Source organism: Chrysochloris asiatica, unplaced genomic scaffold (assembly GCF_000296735.1).
Source record: "Chrysochloris asiatica unplaced genomic scaffold, ChrAsi1.0 scaffold00125, whole genome shotgun sequence".
In the NCBI taxonomy this organism is placed as follows: domain Eukaryota; kingdom Metazoa; phylum Chordata; class Mammalia; order Afrosoricida; family Chrysochloridae; genus Chrysochloris; species Chrysochloris asiatica.
The window spans coordinates 1,957,963-1,982,189 of NW_006408643.1; the positions used below are offsets into that span (position 1 = coordinate 1,957,963).

The 24,227-nt window shown below is 45.0% G+C and overlaps 1 protein-coding gene across 1 annotated transcript in view; it reads right to left on the reverse strand.

Annotated features, from left to right (window-relative positions):
* Positions 1 to 24,227, reverse strand: part of VAV1 (vav 1 guanine nucleotide exchange factor) — a 101,171-nt gene that overhangs the window by 17,168 nt on the left and 59,776 nt on the right. The window contains exons 15-24 of the mRNA XM_006869009.1: positions 21,102 to 21,211; positions 19,199 to 19,300; positions 18,868 to 18,965; positions 18,593 to 18,615; positions 18,377 to 18,422; positions 14,595 to 14,731; positions 13,400 to 13,465; positions 11,988 to 12,019; positions 5,045 to 5,161; positions 3,665 to 3,752 (exon numbers count right to left, since the gene is read on the reverse strand). Of these exons, the coding sequence (XP_006869071.1) occupies positions 3,665 to 3,752; positions 5,045 to 5,161; positions 11,988 to 12,019; positions 13,400 to 13,465; positions 14,595 to 14,731; positions 18,377 to 18,422; positions 18,593 to 18,615; positions 18,868 to 18,965; positions 19,199 to 19,300; positions 21,102 to 21,211 (819 nt within the window). The remainder of the gene's footprint in view (positions 1 to 3,664; positions 3,753 to 5,044; positions 5,162 to 11,987; positions 12,020 to 13,399; positions 13,466 to 14,594; positions 14,732 to 18,376; positions 18,423 to 18,592; positions 18,616 to 18,867; positions 18,966 to 19,198; positions 19,301 to 21,101; positions 21,212 to 24,227) is intronic.

Here is a 24,227-nt window from a genome sequence, read left to right on the forward strand (position 1 = left end):
TGCTATTGGGAGTCAATGATCCCTTTGAAGATCAAGTGAAAAAAGACACACACACACCCCAAAAATGCAGGAGTGTGGAAAATTCTAGATTTGCTTTTGGGGGACTCGACTCCTTGTGAACACACAGACTAGAGGTAAAATGTCCTGCCTTAGGCTAAACCAAACAAAGCTATAAGTCATGGAGTTGATTCCAACCCATGGTGACCCCAAGTATTTCAGATTTGAACTCTGCTCCCAGGGTTTTCACAGCCGTGACCACTCAGAAGACATCTTCTGAGACATCTCTCCACAGATTCAAGCAGTCAATGTACAGTTAGTGGCCCGGCACTTAACCATTTGTAATACTCAGAGTCTCTCTTGCCTGAAACCTAGAACTTAGACTTAAAATCCACCACACTTATATGTCGCTTTGTTGTACTGTGGTGGCTTGCGTGTTGCTGTGATGCCGGAGGCTATGCCACTGGTATTTCAAATGCCAGCAGTGGACAGGTTTCAGTGGCGCTTCCAGACTACGACAGACTAGGAAGAAGGGGAGAGAGATTACTCCTGAATGTTTAGCCATTAATAACTTTATGAATAGCAGTAGAAGCCTGTCAGATATTGTGCCGGATGATGAGCCCCTCAGGTTGGAAGGCACTTATATTACGACAGGGAAGAGTTGCCTCCTAAAAGTAGAGTTGACCGTGGTGGTGTGAATGGAGTAAACCTTTCTAGACCTTCATTTGCTGATGGAGCACAACTTAAAATGAGGAGAAGCAGCTGCAAACATCCATTAATAATCGGTACATGGAATGTATAAAGTATGAATCTAGGATAACTGGAAGCTATCAAAAATGGAATGGAACACATAAAGATCGATATGCTACATGTTAGTACGTTGAAATGGAATTGTACTGCCATTTTGAATCAATCATATGGTTTACTATGCTGGGACCAATAAATTCAAGAGCAACGGCATTGCATTCATTGTCAGAAAGAGCATTTCAAGATCTGTCATGAAGTATAACGCTGTCTGTGATAGAATAATATCCATATGCCTAAAAGGAAGACCCAGGACCGGGCTGTGTTTCATTCTGTTGTGCATAGGATCACTATGAGTCCCAACTCGATGGTACCTAACAACAACATCATCAAGAACATTATACAGGAAGAAAGCAAAAGGTCATTAAAAAAAAAGACAGAGAAGGAATAAAAGACCAAAATGGATGTCAGAAGAGACTCTGAAACTTGCTCTTGAGCATAGAGATGCTAAAGCAAGTAAAAGAAATGATGACACAAATGAGCTGAACAGAAGATTTCAAAGGGCATCTCGAGAAGATAAAAGCTTTATAGTAAAATGTACAAGGGTCTGGAATTAGAAAACAAAAAGGAAAGAACACGTTCAGCTGAAACGTGTTCAAGTGAAAGACATAAGAAAAAATGCAAACCTCGACTTGGAATACTGAAAGATGAGACTTTCTGCTCCCGCAAAGATTTAACAGCCTTGAAAACCCTGTACAGGTCACTGTGAGTGGAACCAACTTGGCAGCACTCAACAACAGATGGGCAAAAAAATTGATTAATACAGAAAACATCTTTAAAAAATGGAGGTACAGAATCACTGTACCATAAAGAAATGGTCGATGTTGAACCATTTCAAGAGGTAGCATATGATCAAGAGCCAATAGAATTGGAGCAAGAAGTCCAAGGTGCACTGAAGGCAAGAGCAAAGAACAAGGTCCCAGGAACTGATGGATTACAAATTGAAATCTTTCAACAAAGTGACACAGTACTGGAAATACTCACTCCTCTATGTTAAGAAATTTGGAGGAAAAAAAAAAAAAAAGAAATTTGGAGGATAGCTACCTAGCCAACTAATTGGAAGACATGTATGTTTGTGCCCGATCTATTGTGACCCTATGGAATGTGGAAATCATTAGACAATATCATTAATATTACCTGCAAGTAAAATTTTGTTGAAAATAATTCAACAGTTACAACAGGGAATGGCCAAAAACTGAAGCTGGATTCAGAAGAGGGTGTGGTTCTAGAGATATCATTGCTGACATCATATGGATTTTGGCTGAAAGCAGAGAATACCTGAAGGATGTTTACTTGTGTTTTATCGACTATGCAAAGGCTTGTGACTGTGTGAATCATGACAATCTATGGATAACATTGTGGAGAATGAATACTCCAGAACATTTCATTGTGCTAATGAGGAACCTGCACATAGGCCAAGAAGCAGTTGTTTGAACAGAACAAGGGAACACTAAATGGTTTAAAATGAGGAAAGGTGTACCTCATGGCTGTATTCTTTGACAATACTTATTTAATTTCTATGCTGCGCAAATCATTTGAGAAGTTGGATTATATGAAGAAGAAGAAAGTGGCATGAGGTTTGGAGGAAGGCTCATTAACAAACTGCGATATGCAGATGATACAAACTTGCTTGCTGAAAAGGGAGAGGACTTAAAATACTAACTGATGAAGATCAAAAACCACAGCTTTCAGTATGACTTGCACCTCAATGCAAAGAAAACGAAAATCCTTACAAGTGGACCAGTAAATAGCATCATGATAAATGGAGAAAAGATTGAAATTGTCAAAGACTTCATTACGCTTGGATCCACAATCAACACTCATGGAAGCAACTGTCAAGAAATCAAACAACGTATTGCACTGGGCAAATCTGCTGCACATGACCTCTTTAAAGTGATCAAGGGTAAAGATGTCAGTTTGAGGGCCAAGGTGTGTCTGACCCAAGTCATGGTATTTCCAATAGCCTCATATGCATGTGAAAGCTGGAAAATGACTAAGGAAGACTCAAGTAGGCCGTCTGAAGACTGGGGCAGAAGAATTGATACATTTAAGTTATGGTGTTGGAGAAGAATATTAAAAGTATCATGGACTGCCAGAAGAATAAACAAATCTGTATTTGGGAGAATTACAGCCAGAATGTTCTGTAGAAGCTAGGATGGTGAGACTTCGTCTCTCATGTTATCAAGTGGGACCAGTCCCTGGAAAAGAGCATCATGGTTGGTAAAGTGGAAAGTCAGTGAAAAAGAAGATCCCTTCCCCCCGACCGACCCCAACAAGATGGATTGAAATGGTAGCAGCAGCAATGGGCTCAAATACAACAATTGTGAGGTTGGCACAGGACCAGGCAGTGTTTCGTTCTGTTGTGCATAGGGTCACTGTAAGTCAGGACTGATCCAACGGCACCTAATAACAGCAACAAAGGTTTCAAATGTCAAAAAGGCGACCTAAAATTACATGGCACCAAACAAGCAAAAACACTCAAAAGGCATCTCAATTCTAAGCGGAATGGTTCTTAGCTAGATCAGGCAGAGCTAAGACTTGAAGTCCAACAGAATACGGAATCTGCTATTCTTTGACACCATCTGGGGGTAAACCTCAGTTTTCCCCATCTGTGAAATGGAACTCAAAGAGTAAGGTGAGTCCTATTTATAAGATGCTGACCCTCAGTAAAAGCTTAGTAAATGCTCACTGTTGTCGCTCATTATTATTACTCTTGTGGTTGGGCACCCAAGAAAAGAGTTCAAGAACAATTGTTCTATAGTGCCCTCAGAGGACTGCTCTGAATGTGGGAAAAAGGCTCCAAGGAGGGTCCTATCTGGACCTGGGAGATAAGTGTGGTGGGAGATTGCTGTAACCCCCTTACCGTAAGCCCCCGGAAAGCCTTCTTCTCTGTGATCCGAAACAGCCCTTCTGACGTCATGATTTTAATGTGCTTGACCTCGATGTTAAACCTAAAACCAGAAAGAGAGGGCCAGGTGGTCACGGGGTTTTGAGTCTGAGGTCCTGGGCCCATCCCTTCCCAAGTCTCAATCCCAGGCCACACCTACAGTCTTAGAGAAAACTATCTAGACTCCTACAGGGAACCCAAGGTCTGCAGATCCACACCTACTATCACATCTTCATTTCATCTTCTGTATCCCTGACTCACAGAGTTGTTAAGAAGTCAGTTTTCTAAAGAAAACATTGTTCTACAACAGACAAGAAGAGATCTTCACATCCACCAGTATGGTAGACCAGAGACTAGACCCTAAGAGGAATCATCGCCTCCCACCAATACTATGGACTAAAGGATCAAAACTATACCCTTCTGCTACAAAACCCCTAGAAAGGCTGGGCTTTCAAAAAAAGTAAGGGAAATCCCCATAGGCCAAAAAAACCCAAAAACCTTGAAGATGAAACTTTAAAAAAAACAAGCAGCCAACATCAACTGATGTGCGGACAGACCTTAAGGGGTTTGCTGATCTTGGTAACCAAGGAGATTTTGCCTTGATGGCCACATGGAAAGCATGAGATGAGTTTCCAGGGCTATAGATGATACAGAGTTACCACTAAAAACCTGCCCACACCCTGTAGAAATGTATTCTTAAAGAACCACACACCTTCAGGAAAAGAGATGAGCTAGAAATAGTCAACCCACCAACACACAGGGGATCATCAGAAAATGTGTCTGTCTCAAAACCAAAATGGAGGAAATCACTCTTGAGAATCCATAACATCAGACCTGTGCTGAGGCGGGCTGTGGTTTGAATTTAAACCACTTGTATAGTCCAAAAAGCCATGAAAATAATCTAAAAAAAATAGACTGGGTAATCTCAACAAAAACAAATGCAAGACCACTCTGGAGACACAGGTAGCATAAGATTCCCATAGGTAAAGACTCCCATTTTAGATCACAACACAAAATTGAAAAACCCCACAAGGAAATGATTTGCCAGGAGTGAGAACCCTCACACTGTAAACAGAGCCAGGGTCTGCGAGATTTAGGTTTCAATTGTTTCTACCCTTGCTAAGGGATGCCACTAGCCTCTGTAGGAATTAAGACTCTTTCTCTTGGATTCGTTGGGCTAATTAAAAGAAATAATGAAGGTAAAAGTACCCACAACCCAGAAGAACTGAACCAATGGTGACTGTCATTATAGTAAAATGCTTATAAAGGAGAAACTGGATGCTTCAGCTTCTCTGCTTCCCAGGCACCTCCAAGACCCAAGTCATAAGGGGAGGTAGTCAGGGAAGGAGAAGTTACTTAATGCTGATGGCAAATTCTGCGGCGTCCTTCACCCTCTGTCGCACCAAGAAGGTCCCATCCGAACGGTTAGTGAGGATGCTCTCAGCCTCGGCACGCTCCATGGGCCCAGCATACCTGCCAGGATACACCAAGAAGAGACATTGGCACAATCCTTACCCCTTGTTGTTCATGTTAAGTGTCATAGAGTCAGTTCTGACCCATAGCGGCCCTGTATAGGGCTTCCAAGGGGCAGCTGGAATCACAAACCTTGCAATTCAAACTGACTGTGGACCAGTGCTTATCCTACAGCGCCACATCAGGACCCCAGATTTGGGTTTGGGGTGTTTTTTTTAAATCATTTTGTTGCTGTTATTGGTGTAGGGAATATACATAACAGAACATAAGCCAATTTAACAAGGAGCTCTGGTAGCGTAGTAGTTATGAATCTGCGTGCTAACCTTAAGGTTCGTGGTTCAAAACTGCCAGACATTTCGTGGGAGAAAGATTGAGACTTTCTGCTCCCATAAAGATTTACAGCCTCAGAAACCCTGTACAGGGTTGCTATGAGTCAGAACCAACTCCACAGCACATAACCACCAACAACAACAGGGAAACTTTCATGATGCTGATTACATTTTTCAAGTGTGAAACCATTCTAACCTTTTTCCTCAGTTGTTTCTCCCCCATTAACACAAACTCACTGCCCCTTAAAGTTCCTATCTGATCTTTTGAGATGCTATTGTCTGTTTGATCCCATATGTGGGTCTTCTTGTTGTTAAGTGCAGTCGAGTTATTTCCAACTCATTAATCTTAAATGAGCAGAATGTTCAAAATAGATATTCTTCACTAGTTAAAGTATTTGTTAGGTTTTAAGAAGACTTCATCCTTGGGAGCACAGTGGCTCTGTAGGATAATCACTAGACTGGGACCCACAAGGTTGTTGGTTCAAGCCCCCCAGCTACTCTGAGAAAGAAAGATGAGGCTTTCTGCTCCTGCCAAGATTTTGGAGTCCTGGTTTGGAGCTATAGGATCAGCACTTCAAGGTCAGCAGTTCAAACCCACTAGCTGTTCCTTGAAGTCCCAATATAGGGTTGCTATGAGTAAAAACTGACTCAATAGCACTTAACAAGAAAACTCCAGGAGAAATTTTTGGCTTAAGGTTTAAAGATGATCTCAGGGCAATAGTTTCAGGGGTTCATACAGCTTCTGTAACTTCAGAAAGTCTGTGTTAGGTGAGAATTTGAAATTCTGCTCTGTGTTTTCCCCCCTTTTGATCAGGAGACCTCTATAGTCTCAGGCATTTTTTTTTAAGTTGGGGCCCAGGATTCCCTAGACAACAAAACAAACCCTATGGAAGCAGTGACCTGTATTGAGAAGTAGGCAGTGTGTGATGGTTCATGTTATGTGTCATCTGGGCTAGACTATAATTCTCAGTGATTTGGCAGGCACTAGACTAGTTGTGCTTCCATAATGTAATATAGAACCACGTTCCAAGATGAGGTCTGATGTGAGCAGCCAGTTAAAGGAAAGTTTCCTGGTGGTGGGAGTGGAATCTGCTTCCTTTTCTGGCTAAGGTTACTCTCTCCATCCTGCGCTCTTCTCATCACCTGAACAACACTTTCAGGGTTGTAAACCTACAGAAACATGTGGCCTAAGAACTGACCTGTGTTACTTGTAGTCCCCAACCCCACAGCTCCGTGAGCCAGTACAGGTCTCCAGTCTTTCACCTCACCCACAAATTTGGGTCTCACCAACCCCCACAATTGTGTGAGCATTTTTCTAGAGAAAATCTCTCTATACGTACTTATACGTACGTCTCACTGGTTTTGTTCCTCTAGGGAACTCAGAGTAAGACACAGTGACCGTCAGACTTCTGAAAACCACACCCAAGATTTGACGCACATATTGTAGGGGAGCGTTGAGTTTTTCAGCTTTCTGGAATTTGGCCATGGTTTCAATGAGCATGTACTGAGTGACTACTGTATCCCCGTCTCTGTAGTCACCAGAATAATACTTTCTTGTTGTTGTTGTTGTTGGTAGGTGCCATTGAGTTGATACCAACTCATAGCAACCCTTTGCACAGCAGAACAAAACACTGCCCGATCCTGAGCCAACCTCACTACTGTTGCCACGCTTGAGCCCGTTGATGCTGCCATTTGGCCAATCCATCTCTCTGGGGGTCTTCCTCTTTTTCTCTGACCCTCCACTTTACTAGGGCAAGGAAAATGACACTCAACTTAGACACAAGATCTAAGAAGGAACCCCCAAAAAAAGCCTCAGCAACCAAGAAAATTAGTATTCTTCAAATGGTTTCTTAATGTGCGAATGCACATGAGAAAATACACCAATCTTAACAGTCCAGTGACAATGAACACATTTTCTCAGCTGTCTACCTATTCTCATGAATATTTTCAAAATTATTCTCCTTCCATTAACATACACTTAATGTTCCGTAGCAAAGATGTCAGCTTGAGGACTAAGGTGCACCTGACCCAAGCCATGGTATTTTCAATAACCTCATATGCATGCGAAAGCTGAACAGTGAATAAGGAAGACAGTGAATAAGGAATAAGAATTGATGCTTCTTAGTTATGGTGTTGGAGGAGAATATTGAAAATGCCATGGGCTGCCCATAGAACCAACAGATCTATGTTGGAAGAAGTGCAGCCAGAATGCTCCTTGGAGGCCAAGATAGCCAAACTTCATCTCTCATGCTTCGGACATACTGTCAGGAGGAACCAGTTGCTGGAGAAGGATATCATGTTTGGTAAGGTGGAAGGTCAGAGAAAAAGAAGAAGACCCCCAGCAAGATGGATTGGCAAAGGGACAGCATCAACGGGCTCCAGCGTGGCAACAATTGTGAGATTGGCTCAGGACCAGGCAATGTTTTGTTCTGTTGTACATAGGGTCGCTATGAGTCTGTACTGACTCGATGGCACCTAACAACAACAATGTTCCCTAAGAAAGAACTTCTCCTGCCCCCTCCTTCCCACCTCTGGTAACCACTAATAATCTGTGGTTCCTATATATGCAGGGAGTTCAAAAAGTTCATGGTAAAATACCATTTTCTTTCTATTCTATTTTTCCACGCATTTTTGAGCCCCCCTTTTATTTGCGTATTTCATCTAAGTCAGATCATACAATATGTGGCTTTTTGTGACTATTTCGCTCAGCAAGATGTTTTCAAGGTTTGCCTGTATTGTGGCATGCTTCAGGACTTGGTTTCTCTTTATGGATGAATAATACTCTATTGTATGCATGAACCACACTTTATCTCTTCATCTGTTGATGGACTTTCTGGTAGTTTCCACATTCTGGTAGTTGTGGAAAGTGCTGCCATGCAGATTGGGGTACAAATTTCCATTTGCACCCCTGCCTTTACTTCTGTGTGTAGACCTAGGGATGGGATGTCTGGGTCATATGATCATCCGTTATTCAGCTCTTTGAGGAGCACAGAACAGTTTTCCACAGTGGCTAACCCCATTTGATATTGTTGCCTCCAAACCTCACCAACACCCATTGGTTCTTATCATTGCCATTGTAAGATAAATAATATTCAAAACAATGTTTTAAAAATTCAAAGTGAATGCAAAGTAAGTCATAAAAAGGAATAAAGTACAGATACAAGTTATAGATGACATGTACTAATACAAGTTAATGATACAATACTGAGAATTCTTGGAAATGTTTTGCTTAAATGAAAGAAGACAAAGGTTACATATTGTATGAGTCTATTTATATGAAATGCCCAGAATAGGCAAATCCACAGAGACGGAAAGTAGATTACTGGTTGCCTACAGATTGGCAGAAGGAGCTCTGGTAGCGTAGTGGTTACAAATCGGGCTGCGAACCTCAAGGTCGGCAGTTCGAAACTATTCCGTGGGAGAGACACTTGTTTTTGTTAAGCCATTCCATGGGAGAAAGATGAGGCTTTCTGCTCCCGTAATGATTGACAGCCTCGGAAACCCTGCACAGGGTCACTATGAGTTGGAATCGACTCCATGGCACATAACAATAAAACAAAAGATTGGCAGGAGGAGGGAAAGGATGACTTCTTACTGGAACGGTGCCTACTTTGGGGGCAGTAAGAATATTCTAGAACTAGATAATAGTAATGGCTTCACACTATTATGAATATACTAAGTGTCTCTGAGGAGTCCTGGTGTGGCGCTGTGGGTTAATGCGACAGACTGCAAAGCTGTTTGAACTGCAAGGTTGGTAGTTCAAGCTCACCAGCTGTTCCATGGAAACCCTATACAGGATCACTATGGGTACGAACCGACTCGACTCCACAGCACTTAACAAAAACAACAAGTGCCTCTGAATTGTATACTTTAAAATGTTTTATATTATTGTGGGTGAATTTCACTGAGTTTAAAAAAGAAATGCAAAAAAAAAGTCTATGACAAACAAAATGCCCACATTCTATATGAAGATGGAATCTGTCTCCACATTTTCCCAACTCATCTTACCCGTCTCCCCATCTTCCTAACCCTGTGGGTTCTGTCCTTATCTTCAATCTTGACATTTTGTTCATGAAGGATTTTGGGAGGAGTCCTCGCTTTTGATTGCTTAAAATATTACATTCAAATACCATTTGTCCTGAGGGCATCACTTTAAATGCTGTGCCAAATATGAATCCTTCCCTCTCCTTACACTAGCCCAACTCAAGGGAGCACATCTTGGCAAAACCAAAAATCCAAACCCTGCCATTGGATGGAGTCACTGACATTGAGTCTATTCCTATTCACAGTGACCGTACAGGACAAAACAGAACTCCTCCATAGGTTTTCTGGGACTGCAAACCTTTCCGGGAACAGATGGCTCCTCCCACAGAGTGGCTGGTGGGTTTGAACCACTGACCTTTCTGTTAGCAGTCCAGCGCTTAACCCATGGCACCACCAGGGATCCTTACATCTTAGCAAGCCCAGCTTTAGTCCACGGTTTATGGAAATTTTTAGAAACTAGTAGGGTTAATGATTGCATGGCATGAAAAATGTAATCCATACATGGAAAAATTGTTGAATTGGTAAATGTTTCATTATGTATGCTTGAGCACAATTATGAAAAATCAAAAGAAAAAAGAAACCATGGTTTGAATCCTGGCTCTGTGATCTTAAGAACTGATTTTTCCACTCCAAACTCCAATTTCTTCCTCTGAATGGAAGAAGATAAGAATGTTTACCACAGAGGGACATTTTTGACAACTGGTAAGAATGCCATTAAAGCATGGATAGTATTCACCAACATGGGAGTATCACTATGCCTGTAGTAATTGTAAACACAGACTTTGGATTCAAAGAGACATGAGTTAATCCCCATCTCCCATGTCCGTCACTTCTTCACTGCGTTGCATTGGCTACAGTTCATTGTCTCTATTACTACATCACTTGGTCTGTTTCCTCGTCTGCAAAACTGCACAAATAATAGCTTCTATTTAAAGGGTTATTATCTGCATTCAATGTGCTCATTAAAGTACAATTATTTTTAAAATTGCCCTTTAGTCAATTCCAATTCATGGTGATCCCACATGTTACAAAGTAGAACTGTGACCCACACGGTCTTTATGAAAATAGATCTCCAGGTCAGTACTGCTGAGTGGCTTCGAATCACCAACCTTTAGATTAGATGCTGTTGTTGTTATGTGCAGTGGAGTCGGTTCCGACTCATAGTGACCCTGTACAGGGTTTCCGAAGCTGTAAATCTTTACAGGAGCAGAAAGCCTCATCTTTCTCCCGCGGAACAGCTGGAAGTTTCGAACTGTTGACCTTGTGGTTTGCAGCCCAATTCATAACCACTACGCTACCAGAGCTTTATCTTTATAGGCAAGTGCAAACCATTTGTGCCACCCAGAGACCTACACGATCAGAAAAATAATACCACCCGGATAAGTGATGTTGTTACATTACTGGTACTGCAATCGGTGACATGAAATAAAAGGTGTAAGGGTTGTTGAGTGGAAAACTTATTCATTGTATTGACCTTCACTCAATTGACAATAAAAAGTTAACAAATAATAATAAAAATACAATGTTGCATCCAGTATAGGAAGCCAATGATTATAAAATTTTACATGTCACTAAGAAAGATACAGGAGTCCTTGGTGTGATGTTGTGGACTGCAAAGTCGGTTTGAACCACAAGGTTGGCAGTTCAAGTTCACCAGCCCGCTCCTCAACAGCCCTATACAGGGTCTCTATGGGTCAAAACTGACTCTATGGCACTTGACAAAAACAAGAAAAAAGTTCAAATGACCCCTGTAGGCACAATAGCTAAGCACTGGACTGCCAGCCAACAGCAAGCCCAGTCAGCATCTGGTAACGTGCTCCCAGAAAGATTACAGCCTGGGGAACCCTATAGGGCAGCTCTACTCTGTCCTGTGGGATCGCTATGAGTCCGAATCGATTCAGCAGCACCCCGTAACAAAGAACTGCAGAGAAAAGCATCTACCCATAACAGTGAGTAGATGGCTGAGATTTCATTGGTTGCAAGACCATCTCAGTGTCAGAGATGTTACAATGTAAAGAAGAAAACAGGCATTTGAGAACTGGTGGAATGTGGTCATAACAATGCTGTTGTTACCATGGAATCGGTTCTGACTCATCACAACCCTGAATAGGGCTTCCAAGGAACAGCTGGTGGGTTTGAAATGCCAACCTTGTGGTTAGCCATCCAGTGCTGATATACAGTGTCACACCACAACTCCTATCTGCAATAAGTGCTCAAAAACAGGGCTGCCGTTCCCATCATCACCTTCATCATCATCACCATCATCATCATCGCAACCATTTTCACCAGAGACCATAATTACCCAAGTCCGAAACCTTTCCCGTCTGCCCCCAGCCCACCCAATCCAGGGATAGACCCAGCACATAACCTGGAGGCCCCTCCCATGCCCAGCCTGGGTCCCCACCCCAGAGGGCCCCCAAGTTGAATAAAGAGAAGGGCTTCATTCTACTCACCAGACATGAACGGACAGGTCCTGAGGAGGTCCCTGTAGGAGACAGATAGAGACCCAGACTCAAGGCAAAGATACAGCGTGGCAGAGAAATCATTCATTCATTCATCTACTAGCATTTACTGAGTGCCTACCACGTGCCATGGGCTAGATCAACAGCTATTCATTCATTCATCCACCAGCACGTGCCATGGACTCCTAATGTGGTGTTATAGGATAAGCACGGGACTGTGAACCATAAGGTTAGTGGTTCAAACTCACCAACCGCTCCTCAGAAACCCTATACTGGGTCACTTTGAGTTGGAACTTAACAACAACAGCCATGTGCCATGGTCTAGACCAACAACGATTCATTCATTCACTCACTCGTTCATTCATCCACTCCACTAGCATTTAGTGAATCCTACCATGTAGCAGACACTGTGCTATTTACTGGGGGTACAGTCCTAAAATGCAGTGGGAGACACTAGCCTAGTACAAAGTCAAAAAACCCCAAACGTGCTGCCATTGAGTCAGTGTGTGCCAACTCAAGGTAGCCCCATATGTGAAGAGGAGTCCTGGTATGGCATTACAAGGTCGTTGGTTCAAGCTCACCAGCCACTCCTTGGAAATCCTATACAGGGTCTCTATGAGTTGGAACCTACTCAACGGCACCTAACAACAACAACAACAATCTTTTCCAAAGTAGATCATCAGGTCTTTCTTCTGAGGTGCCTCTATTGTGGTTGCTAAGTGTTGTCAAGTCATTTCCAACTCATAGTGGCCCTGCATAGGGTTTCCGAGGAGCAGCTGGTGGGTTTGAACTGCCGACTTTGTGGTTCAAAGTCCAGGGCTGACCCTACAGTCCCACACCAGGAATTCACAGCTAAGTACCTCTAGTTGGGTTCAAACTGTTAACCTTTCCATTAATAGCCAAGTGCCTAACTGTTTGCACCACCCAGAGACTCCATTCAACCTGGGGAAGCTGCTCAGTCAATATTTGCTGACTGGATGTGTGAGGTATGATCTGGAACCTGTCACCAGGAGATTAAGGGAAGCTTCCAAGGGGAAGGAAGGCATCTGGAACTGAACTAGCTATTGAATGATGAAGGAGAGAGGACCCATCCAGTGCTAAGGCCATGGGAGAAAGAACATGGAACTGAGACATGCTGGAAGGTGGACAGAAAGACAAGCAGAGTGAGGGGTCAAGTGAAAAGGTTCACAGAGAAGGGAGAGGGTGCCAGGAGCAAGCACTGAGGAAATGACTAATCATGGACCCCAGGGTGGCTCCAGTGTAGGCTGCTGGCAGGGAAGTGGGGATGACCAGCCAAGATGGTAAGCCCCTCCCCACATCCAGGGCTGTCTTCCAAGGCAGCCTGCACCCCAGAACCCTGTCTGAGCCCCTGCCCTCGCTCCCTCCAAACCTGAGACACTCACATGGACGTAGGGCTTGACCCTGTTACAGGGAAACCAGCCAACTTCATTGGTGGAAGTATTCCTGCCCTAAAAACCCAGGAGAGAAAACAGGGACTGAGAGGTTACAGGCATCCACATGTGCAGATGACCATGTGCGTATGCATGCAAGTACACGTGTTTGCATGTGTGTGTTTGTGTGTGCTGCATTGTGTGTGTACCTCTATGGGTGTGCATGCATATGTTTGTGTCTTTATTGTGCAGGTGCATGTGTATGTACTTGTGTGCTGTGTGTTCTTTATGTGAACATGTTTTTGCATGTGTGTGTGTGCATATGTGTGTGCGTGTGTGCACACATGTGTGTGCAACTGTGGTGGTGGTATGTGCACATGCATGTGTGTTTATACGTGTGTGTGCATAGGTTGGTATTTATTTATGTGTGTATGCATTCATCCATGTGTGCACATATACATGTGTGTGCGTGTATGCACATGCTACATGTGTGCCCATATGTATGTTTGTGTGTTTATACGTGTTTCTTGTGTGTGAGTGTGCATTTGGGGGGTATACACACCTGTGTGTATGTGTGTATATGCTATGTGCTTGTATGCATGTATGTATACATGTTTCTGTGATATGTGTGTGCATCTGTGAGTGTGCATGTCTGTGTCCATCCATCCGTCTACAGTCTGAACAACCCAGAGAGGTGCCAACCAATTTCCCTTTCGGAGAAGCCAGCCAGTTCAGAAGGCCCAGGCTAGACTCAGAAATCCTACGTTACCTCTCCCCAACTTCCATTTCCACAGAACCCGCCTTTGGGGTCATGACCCTACTTCCCAAGGCCACCTGTCCCCAATGCCTCACACCTGGGCCCCACCCCATCACTCAATCCATCCCAAGGCTCCGCACCTGAGTCCTGCCCCATCACCCCAACACTCTACCCATCCCAGAGTCCCATGCCTGCCCCATACTTGGATCCCACCCCAACACTACCCATCCCAGGGCCCCACACCTGAACCTTGTCCCATCAACCCCTGGCCTCACACCTGGTCCCACCCCATCACCCCCATACCCCCACATCTGAATCTCCTCTATCCACCCCAGAGCCCCACAACTGAATCCTGCCCCATCACCCTACATTCCCACACTTGGGTCCCACCCATCATTCCATGACCCCACACCTGGGTCCCACCCATCACACCATGGTCCCTGCCTGTACCTCCCACCAGTTCTGTTCTGCCTCAGCCTTGGTGAGCTCCACGATGTCTCCAGAGTTGAGCCGTAGAAAATGTCCAAAGGCTCCGGGCGGTGGAGGAAGTCCATAGTACTCCTGACAAACCTCCATCTTGGGCAGGCCTGGGGCATGAAAGATGGTGGCAGAGTGTGGTAGTTAAGGACTCCAAAACCTGAATCTCACCCCCACCAACACCCTCTTCCCCGAGTGGCTAAAATGTGAGTCTGACAATATCAAGTGTTGGTGGGGATGTGGAGCAACTGGAAGTCTCCTACATGCTGGTGGGGATCTGTTCTGGAGAACTGTTGGTACTGTCTACTAAAGCTGAGCATACGTCTATGCCATGGTCCAGAGACCCCATTCCAGTGCATACCCATTAGCAATTAAAGCATAATCCCTATACCTGATGTTCACAATCCCATTTGGAAATGGATTTCTTTGTCACGTTAAAGAGGCCATATCGGTGTAGGATGTGCTTTCAGCCAATCATCTTTGAGATATAAACAACAGCAGATGAGGACAATGGAGCCAGCAGAGCGGGGGAAAGACAGATGCCAGACCACATGAAGGTCTCCAAGAAGCCAAGAATTAAGACCTTTCTTCAGAGCTGACAAAGAGAGAAGGCCTTGCCTACAACAAGGCCCTGAATGCAGATTTCTTGTATGTATATATATTTGTAGAAGCCAGATGGCGAGACTTCACCTCTCAGATTTTGGACATTTCAGGAGGGACCAGCCCTGGAGAAGGTCATCATGCTTGGTAAAGTGAAGGGTCAGCAGAAGGAGGGAAGCCCCCCAAGAAGAAGCAATGACACAGGGACAGCAACAATGGGCACAAATATAACAACAACTGTGAGTGTGGTGCTAGACCGGCGGTGTTTCGATCAGTCCGTTGTGCATAGGGTCACTATGAGTTGGAACTGACTCAACAGCACCTAATAACAACATATATATGTTTACACGTGTGTACTTGTGCACATATATTCATGTACATATATAACATAAATATGTTGTTTCTGTTGCTCGGTGCCATCAAGTCATTTCCAACTCTGAGTAACCTTATGCACAGCAGAATGAAATATCACGCAGTCCTGCACCAACCTCACAATCGTTATTAAGCTTAAATCCGTTTCTGCTGCCACTGTGCCAATCCATCTCATTGGATATATACATCATCTAAGGTAATGCAGTAAGGAGCTCTGGTAGCATAGTGGTTACGAATCACTGCAAACTGCAAGATTCGGAACCGACTCCACGGCACACAGCCACCAGGGTAATGTTGTGGTGTGGCATTGTTGGATAAGCAGTGGACTGCTAACTGAAAGGCTAATAGTTCAAACACACCAGCTGCTCCAATGGAGAAAGATGCAGCTGTCTGCCCACATAAAAATGTCTCAGAAACCCGCTAGAGGGTCACTATGAGCAGGAATCCATTCAGTGGCTGTGGGTGGGTGGCAGTGGATGGGATGTGAGTGCTAATCCTTAGCAACCAGGATGGTGAGATTGCATCTCACGTACTTGGAACATGTTAACAGGACCAGTTTCTGGAGAAGGACACAGAGAAAAAGAGGAAGACCCCAAAGAGATGCATTGAAACGCTTGCTGCAACAATGGGCTCAGGTATACAAATAACGGTGAGGGTGGTGCAGAACCGGGCAATGCTCCTGTTGTACATGGAACCTACTCAATGGCACCTAACAACACCACAACATGATTATGGAGATCCCCTGGGTCTAGTTCCTGAATGGTGAAAATGGTTAATACTCAGCTGCTAACCAAAAGGTACCAACAGAACAGGTTAGAATCCACCCAGAGGCACCCCAGAAAACACCTACTTCCAAAAATGCCACCACTGAAAACCCTATGTTGTTGTTGTTGTTGTTAAGTGCCGTCGAGTCGATTGCGACCCATAGCGACCCTGTACAGGGTTTCCGAGGCTGTAAATCTTTACGGGAGGAGAACGCCTCATCTTTCTCCCGCGGAACAGCTGGTAGTTTCGAACTGCTGGAGTGTGGCTAATTGCCTTCTGGTACAATTGCCTCCTTTGCCATGAGACCAAGCAGGGGAAATGCGGAACAGAATGTGAAATTCTTATGGAATCCAGGTTTCTGTGGAGACCTGGAGGCTGAATGAACCCCTGAAAAGATTTCCTTGACATAATCTTTAAACCAAAACCCAACAATATCCCTGAAATCTTCTGTAACCAAACAATAGTTTCACTTAATATAAAGCACGTCTACCTTCATAATTGTTCTCATTCAAGAATTATCTACATAAGATCAAATTGACAACAGAAACTCAGAAGCTTAGATGGGCACCTTGTTGTTGTTGTTATGTGCATGAAGTCAGTTCTGACTCACAGCGACCCTGTATAAGGTTTCCTAGGCTGTAAATCTTTACAGGAGCAGAAAGCCTCATCTTTCTCCTGTGGAACAGCTGGTAGTTTCGAACTTCTGACCTTGTGGTTCACAGCCCGATTCGTAACCACTACGCTAACAGAGCTCCGTAAATGGGAACCTTAGGGGACTATGAATTCACATTCATGGGGGAGGAAGAATTCAGAAAGGACGTTGAGAGTGGTTACACCACTGAAAAAAAGTCATCAGTGTCACTGAGCTGTACATGGGGAAATGGTTGACTTGCTGTCTGTTCTGCACTGTATATTCTCAGTGACAAAAATAAAGTCAATCCTAGGAAATCAAAAAAGCACCATTTGCTCTGGGACAAACCTCAAAAGGCGGGAAGGGCCAAGATTCTGAGGGGATTACAATCAACATCATGAAACAAAATGCATATGGTTTGATTTAATGCACTTGACCTACACCTATGGATGCAGCAACTCAAAAGAGGGAACAAATCTTTACAGCAAGGATCATTCCCACGCCCTCCATACACAGAGTGGACAAGGATGGGCAACTTGGACATTGGCTATCCAAAATGGGGGTGGGAGGGCTACAAAGGCAAGAAGTGACTGGTTTACAAGCTTTCAAGAGGGAACCTAGAGCCAGAGGCCGTGGAAGAAGGTGGAATCTCCACTGAGTACTATCCAGTCTGTCTAGGCGGGGCTGATGAAAGGAAATGCAGATAGGTCTCTTGTGCTACAATAGTGAATAATTGTTACCAGGACTGATTGTGAAGGTTGTAAATGTAAAAGTAGACATTTTGTGGCAAGGAGGGGAGTAATTAACTTTGCAGGCTAAGAGCAGAGGTCCCGGAAACCATGAATGGAGAAGAGCAGAGAGCAGGACCCTACCCAGAGAAGAAGTGACCCCCGAGATGGAGGCAGAGATGATGACATGGAGAGATGGAGCAGCTGGGAACTCGGGACCCAGGGAGGGAGAGGGCCTGTGTGCTGACGACCGGCGGGGGGGAGGTGAGGGGAGCAGGCTTGTAGAATGTACCCTTTCGTTGATTGGTGATTCGTGGAGGGGATTGTAACGATGGCAATGAAACAATATACGATAGGATGAATATAAAACTAATGTTCTCCTATATACCCATGTACACTATCACATAATTCACAATAAAACTATTTTTTTTAAATGCATATGGCTTGTTGAATGGAAAACCAATTGCTCTGTAAACCCTCACTCAAGTCACAATCAGAAGTAAAATAAGAATTGTAAGAAACTCTATGGAGTTCTATTCTGAAATACATGAGGTGAACATGAGTCAGAATCGACAGTAACAGCTTTGGTTGCTGGCTGGGCATTCTTGGGGCAGACACCAGTTCCTTCCTGCCCCACACAGCGTTCCCTACTGACTCACCCAGATCATTTCTCTTTTTGTCCTGGGCCCTTCGGTGAAGCTTATCCTACAGAAAGAGAGACACTAAGAAAGCAGGCATGAGGATTCATGCCCAGCTCCTATCTGCACACCCAACAAGGGGCCATGCCCAATGCTGGGATCTCCTGGGCCCTCCCCTCATTGCCTCCCACGGTTTTACATAAACAAAACGAAGCATGAATAGAAAGAAGACCTTACCTTCTTTGTGGTCCCTGAAAAATCTACGGGAAGAAAAAGCTCACTTAAATGGGAAGCCCACAGAGTGACAAGCCCACTTCCCACCTTCTCCCCCAGAGGGAACCCCATAGGGAACCAGCCCATTTCCCACCTTCTGTCCTCATGGGAACCTCATGGAGAACAAGCCCACCTCCTACCTTCTATCCTTATGGGAAACCCATGGAGAACAAGCCGACCCCCCACCTTCTCTTCCAATGAGAACCCCATGGAGAGCCAGAATTTTTTCCCAATAGTACCTTGCCCATGTCGACCACACGGATGGACCCTCCCCAAACACTCCTTGTGTGCAGGTGCCCGGCACCGATGGCAACGATACCCCTGGTAGAAGGTTCCTCTGCAATGTGGGGGAAAAGGAAGTAAGGGAGTCAGTGGTTCTAACTAACATGACCAACCACCCCCAGTATGAGGGGTCCTTTGGGCTCTCTCTAGAACAGAAGAGAGATATAGAAACTGAGGATCAAAATAGGTCTCACACCTCCCCACTCAGGAGACTTCCTGATGGGGGAGGCACTGCAGAGGGGAAGGACTGACCAAGCCCAAGACCCAGGCCCATCCCCACCCTCCTACCTCAGCAACATCTGACAGGCCGAGCAGGAAGTGGTCTCCTCAAAGGAGAACATCTGGAAGTCATGCCCGTTGGCGGTGGCGTTCTCAGGGTAGATGTTGGAGCTGGAGGGGGAACATAAATGGAGAGAGGACCAGGACTTGATGACTATTTGCTGTTACAGATGCCCCTGAACCAATTCCACAGCGTAAAACTGGCCCATGGGGTCTTCTGGCTGTAATCTTTATAGAAGCCGATCATCAGAGCTCTCTCCCAAAGAACGTCCTTTTTATTTGTAGTCAAGTGCTTAGCCATTTAGCCACCAAGCCCAAAATCCACTGTCGATTCCAAACTCATAGCAACCCTACAAGACAAGGTCAAACTTCTTTCTCCCTAGGGTTTCTGAGACTGTAAATCCTTACAGGAGCAAACTACCTCATCTTCATCCTGTGGGGAGGCTGGTACGTTCAAACTGCTGACCTTGTGGTTAGCTGTTCAACACTTACCCCCATGACTCTTTATTTATGGCTGAGTAACAGCCTTCTGTGTGCACAAACCCATCTTGTTGATCCACTCTTCCAGCGATAGACATGTGGGTTTTTTCTATTTGGGGCTACGTGAATGGCGCTGCTACAAACATTTGTAGACATAGAAAGCAGACTAGTGGGTTGACAGGGATGGGGAGGAAGGAGCCTGCAAGTGGTCTGTGATCTGCTGATAGTCTAAAGGTTTATGGTTCGAACCCACCCAAGAACTTGGGGAAAGAACGGTCTGGCAAACTGCTTCTGTAAAGATTAACCCAGTACTGAGTCAATTCCAACTCATAGCTACTCTGTATAGGGTTTCCGAGACTGTAAATCCTTATGGGAGTTGTTGTTGTTGTTGTGAAGTGCTGTTGAGTCGAATCCGACCCATAGCGACCCTGTATAGGGTTTACGAGGAGTAGCTGGTGACCTTGAACCTCCAGCCTTGCAGTTCAAATGGCTTTGCAGTCTAGTACATTAACCTACAGTGACACACCAGAACTCTATAGCAGTTGTTGTTGTTGTTGTTGTTGTTGTTGTGTGCCATGGAGTCGGTTCCGACCCATAGCGACCCTGTACAGGGCTTCTAAGGCTATAAATATTTACGGGAGCAGAAAGCCTCATCCTTCTCCCTCAGAGCAGCTGGTAGTTTTCAACTGCTGACGTTAAGGTTTGCAGCCCAATTCGTAACCACTACGCTACCAGAGCTCCTCTATGGGAATAGACAGCCTCATGTTTCTCCTGCAGAGCCTCAGGTAGGTTTGAACTACCCACCACACTTACTTAGCAGCCCAGTGTTTTAGGGCCAGGGAGCACAAATACTCTGGGGTTATCATGAGTCAGGAGTAGCGTAGTGGTTACGAATCAGGTTGCTAATCTCAAGGTCGGCAGTTCGAAACTACCAGCAGTTCTGTGGGAGAAAGATGAGGCTTTCTGCTCCCATAAAGACTTACAGCCTCAGAAACCCTGTACAAACAGGGTCACTATGAGTCGGAACCAACTCCATGCACATAACCAGCACCAACAACAAAAAGGGAAGAGAGGGGATGGGGAATGATCAATAATGGGTACCGAGTCTCCCTGGGGAGCAATGAGAATGCTTTGGGACTAGGTAGGGGCAAATTCAGTGGTTTTTAGCAACACAGCAAATGTGCTTAAAAAGTCACTGAATTCTATGCTGCAAACTGGTTCCTTTATCATTAGCTGAAGCCCTCCTCAAGGAAGAGAAAAAAGAATAGTTACAGTTTACAGAGAATCTGGAGGCTTGAGCCTGCCCAGATGAGGAAACTGAGGCTCAGAGTGGAAGAGGCTAATCCAAGGTCTGGGCAGAGTGGGGACGCGGGCACAGAACGTCTTTCTAGCCCTTGCATCCAGGTGTTGGCGTCCTCTGGGAAGGACTCACATGGCCATCTCGAACTGTTCCATCCACTTCTTCTTCAGCTCCCGCGTCTTAAAGAACAGCTCGTAGCCCTGGTTGCCTTGGTCCTCAATCAGGACAAACATGTGGGTCCACTGTAGGGAAGCAGAGATCAGACTCAAGGAACACCCCCCGCAGAAACTGAGATCGTACACCCACTAACCCTACCTCTAGAGAAGAAAAAGAGCCAGGCAGGCCTATGCACCCACCCCACAGAGGGTGGGACCACACCCCCCAAACACTCCCCTGTAAAAACAACAAAAAAATTGCCGTTGAGTTAATTCTGACCCACAGCACCCCCACATGTGCAGAGTGGAACTGCACCATAAGGTTTTCATGGTTGTGACCTTTCCAAAGCAAATGGCCAGGGCTTTCTTCCAAAGCACTTCTGGGTGAGTTGGAACCATCAACCTGGGAAGTAATGAAGTGCTTAACTGCTCAACCCAGGAACTCTCCTACACCTATAAGGCCCATTGCCATCAAGTCGATTCTGATTCTTGGTGCCCCCAAGTGTTACAGGGTAGAACTGCTCCACGGGATTTTCTTGGCTGGAATCTTTTTAAAAGCAGATTGTCAGATCATCCTTCCACAGCACCACTGGGTGGGTTCAAACCACCAACCTCCAAGTTGTTGTTAAGTGCTGTCGAGTCTGTTCTAGCTCACAGCGACCCTGTATAGGATTTCCAAGGAGCAACTGGTGGATTTGAACCGCCAACCTTGTGGTTCACAGTCCAGTGCTGATCCTACACCAGGAGTTGAATGTAAACCATTTGCATTACCCAGAGACCTTCCTCTACTCCGGCTATTATTGTTAAGTGCCATCGAGTCAGTTCCAACTTACAGCGACCCTGTATAGTAGGATTTTCAAGGAGCAGCTGGTGGGTTGGAATTGCCAACCTTGTAGTTAGCAGTCCAATGCTTACCCTACAGCGCCACACCAGGACTCCAGAAAAACAAAGTCAGACCAGTAGCAGACACCTCCTAGAGGGTGGGACCCCCAGGTCCCTGCTCCAGGGAGCCATGCATGAAGTCCCAAATCTCACACACAAGCACATACACATACACACACTAGACACATCATGTCTTCCACTCATTTGCTTATCCAACAAGCTCTTGTTGGGATCCTGCTGGGTAACAGGCTCTGAGCAAGACGCTGAGGACAGAGCAGTAGGCAGCAAGCTGTCCTCAAGGCCAGACCCATAAACAGGTCATTACAAGAGAACCATTAGCATGATGAGGGAGGGGCAGGGGTTGAGAAACAAGAACAGTAGCCAGGAATGGAGCGCTGCCAGGAGGCCCCCACAGAAAGAGGAAGAGACAGCCAGCAGCAGGAGAGGAAGTGAGGAAACGCCAAGAGGTAAGAGGGCTGATCCGTCCACAGAGAACTCCCTGACACCTGTGGAGCTAAAACCGCCCCCCTTATACCCTCACCCTCTCAGAGCTACATCACCCTGTCTACTTCCTTAGTAGAATGCGTCACCATCATTTTCTATGCTCCCTAGGAGACGGGAGGGACCAGGTCTGGTTTGTTTTCAGTTTCATTTCTAGTACCTAGAAGAGTGCTGAAAAACTGGATTATATGAAGAAGAATGTGGCATTGGGATTGGAGGAAGATTCATTAACAACTGTGATATGCAGATGCCACAACCTTGCTTACTCAAAGTTCAGAGAACTTGAAGCATTTACTACTGAAACCAAAGACTACAGCCTTCAGTAGTCTTGGCTCTTTCCACAAAAAGAAAACAAAAATCCTCACAACTGGACTAATAACATCATGATAAACAGAGAAAAGATTGAAGTTGTCAAGGATTTCCTTCTTGCTTAGAACCACCATCAATGCCCCACAGAAGATGGATTCAAAAGAAACCAAATGAGAGACTTCTGGCAAGATGGCAGAGTAGGCAGAGGCACTACATGGACCTCTACAACAAAGATACGAGAGACTAGATGAACAAAACAGTCACAGATGAAATTTCTGGCACCCTGAACTTCAGAATAAAGGTTAGCCAGGTGGATGGAGTGTTTGTTGGGAGGAGAAGCTGAGCAGAGATGGTGAGAGAGGAAACTGACTGATGAATGGCTTGCCAGACGAGGCTCAACCTTGTGAGCAGCTTCAGGCGTGAAGGGAGGCCTGGCAGAGCAGACTCATGTAGGCAACAGGAAAGGTGTGATTTCTTCTTTACATCCACACTCCTCTTACTGACCATAGGTGTGACTAGCTCCCACCCTCATCCATCCCCAGCGCAGACCCTGATTTCTAGGAGTTAGGAGCCATGTGGTTGGGAGGTAGGCCAGTGTGAGGTGGGGGCTGGCTGTGCCACTTTGGTGCCTGGATTTAGGGGTGCTCAGCTCCGGACCTACAAAACCCCAGAGCCACCAGACCAGCATTTAACCAGTCACCCTGCCCCCAGCTTCCCTGTGGTCCTAACAGACACTCACACCAACTCCATCAAGGCCTCCCTCGAACTACTTTTGGATTGAGCACCCTGAACATAGATATCACTGAGGGCAATTGGAACTCCCTCTAGGGTCAGGAACTCTGCTGTTACATCCCTTCCACAACCACCTCATGAGCTCCTTGAATTGCAAGAGACCCCCAGAGACTTCTCCCCTTAGGGTCCAACAACTGCACTGTTTGTTTTTACAAATACGGCAACCCCACAATGCCCTGGAGACAACAGACAATTTTTTAGTTCACACTGAAAAAACAAGAGAGAATAGCTCAAACAAATGACTAAGATGCAAAGCCAGAAGACATTTCTGAAGAAGAAAAGATAATGGAACTAAGTGAAAATGAATTTGAAAAATGTTCATTTGGTACCTTCAAAGGATTGATAGAAAGATTGAGAAAAGTAAGGAGAACACAATAAAAACCTTAGAAGAATTCAGGAAAACACTACAATGATAAACAGACTAAATACAAAATTTGAAACAATACTAAGCCAGCAATTAGATATCCAGAAGATTCATACTAAGGTCTCAGAAATGGAAAACACGTTGAAATGGCAAAGGAGTAGATATGAAGCAAGGGAAGCTTGAATTACTGAGCTTGAAGATAAATCTCTCAATACTAGTATGCTAGAAGAACAACCAGAAAAAAAGAATGAAAAA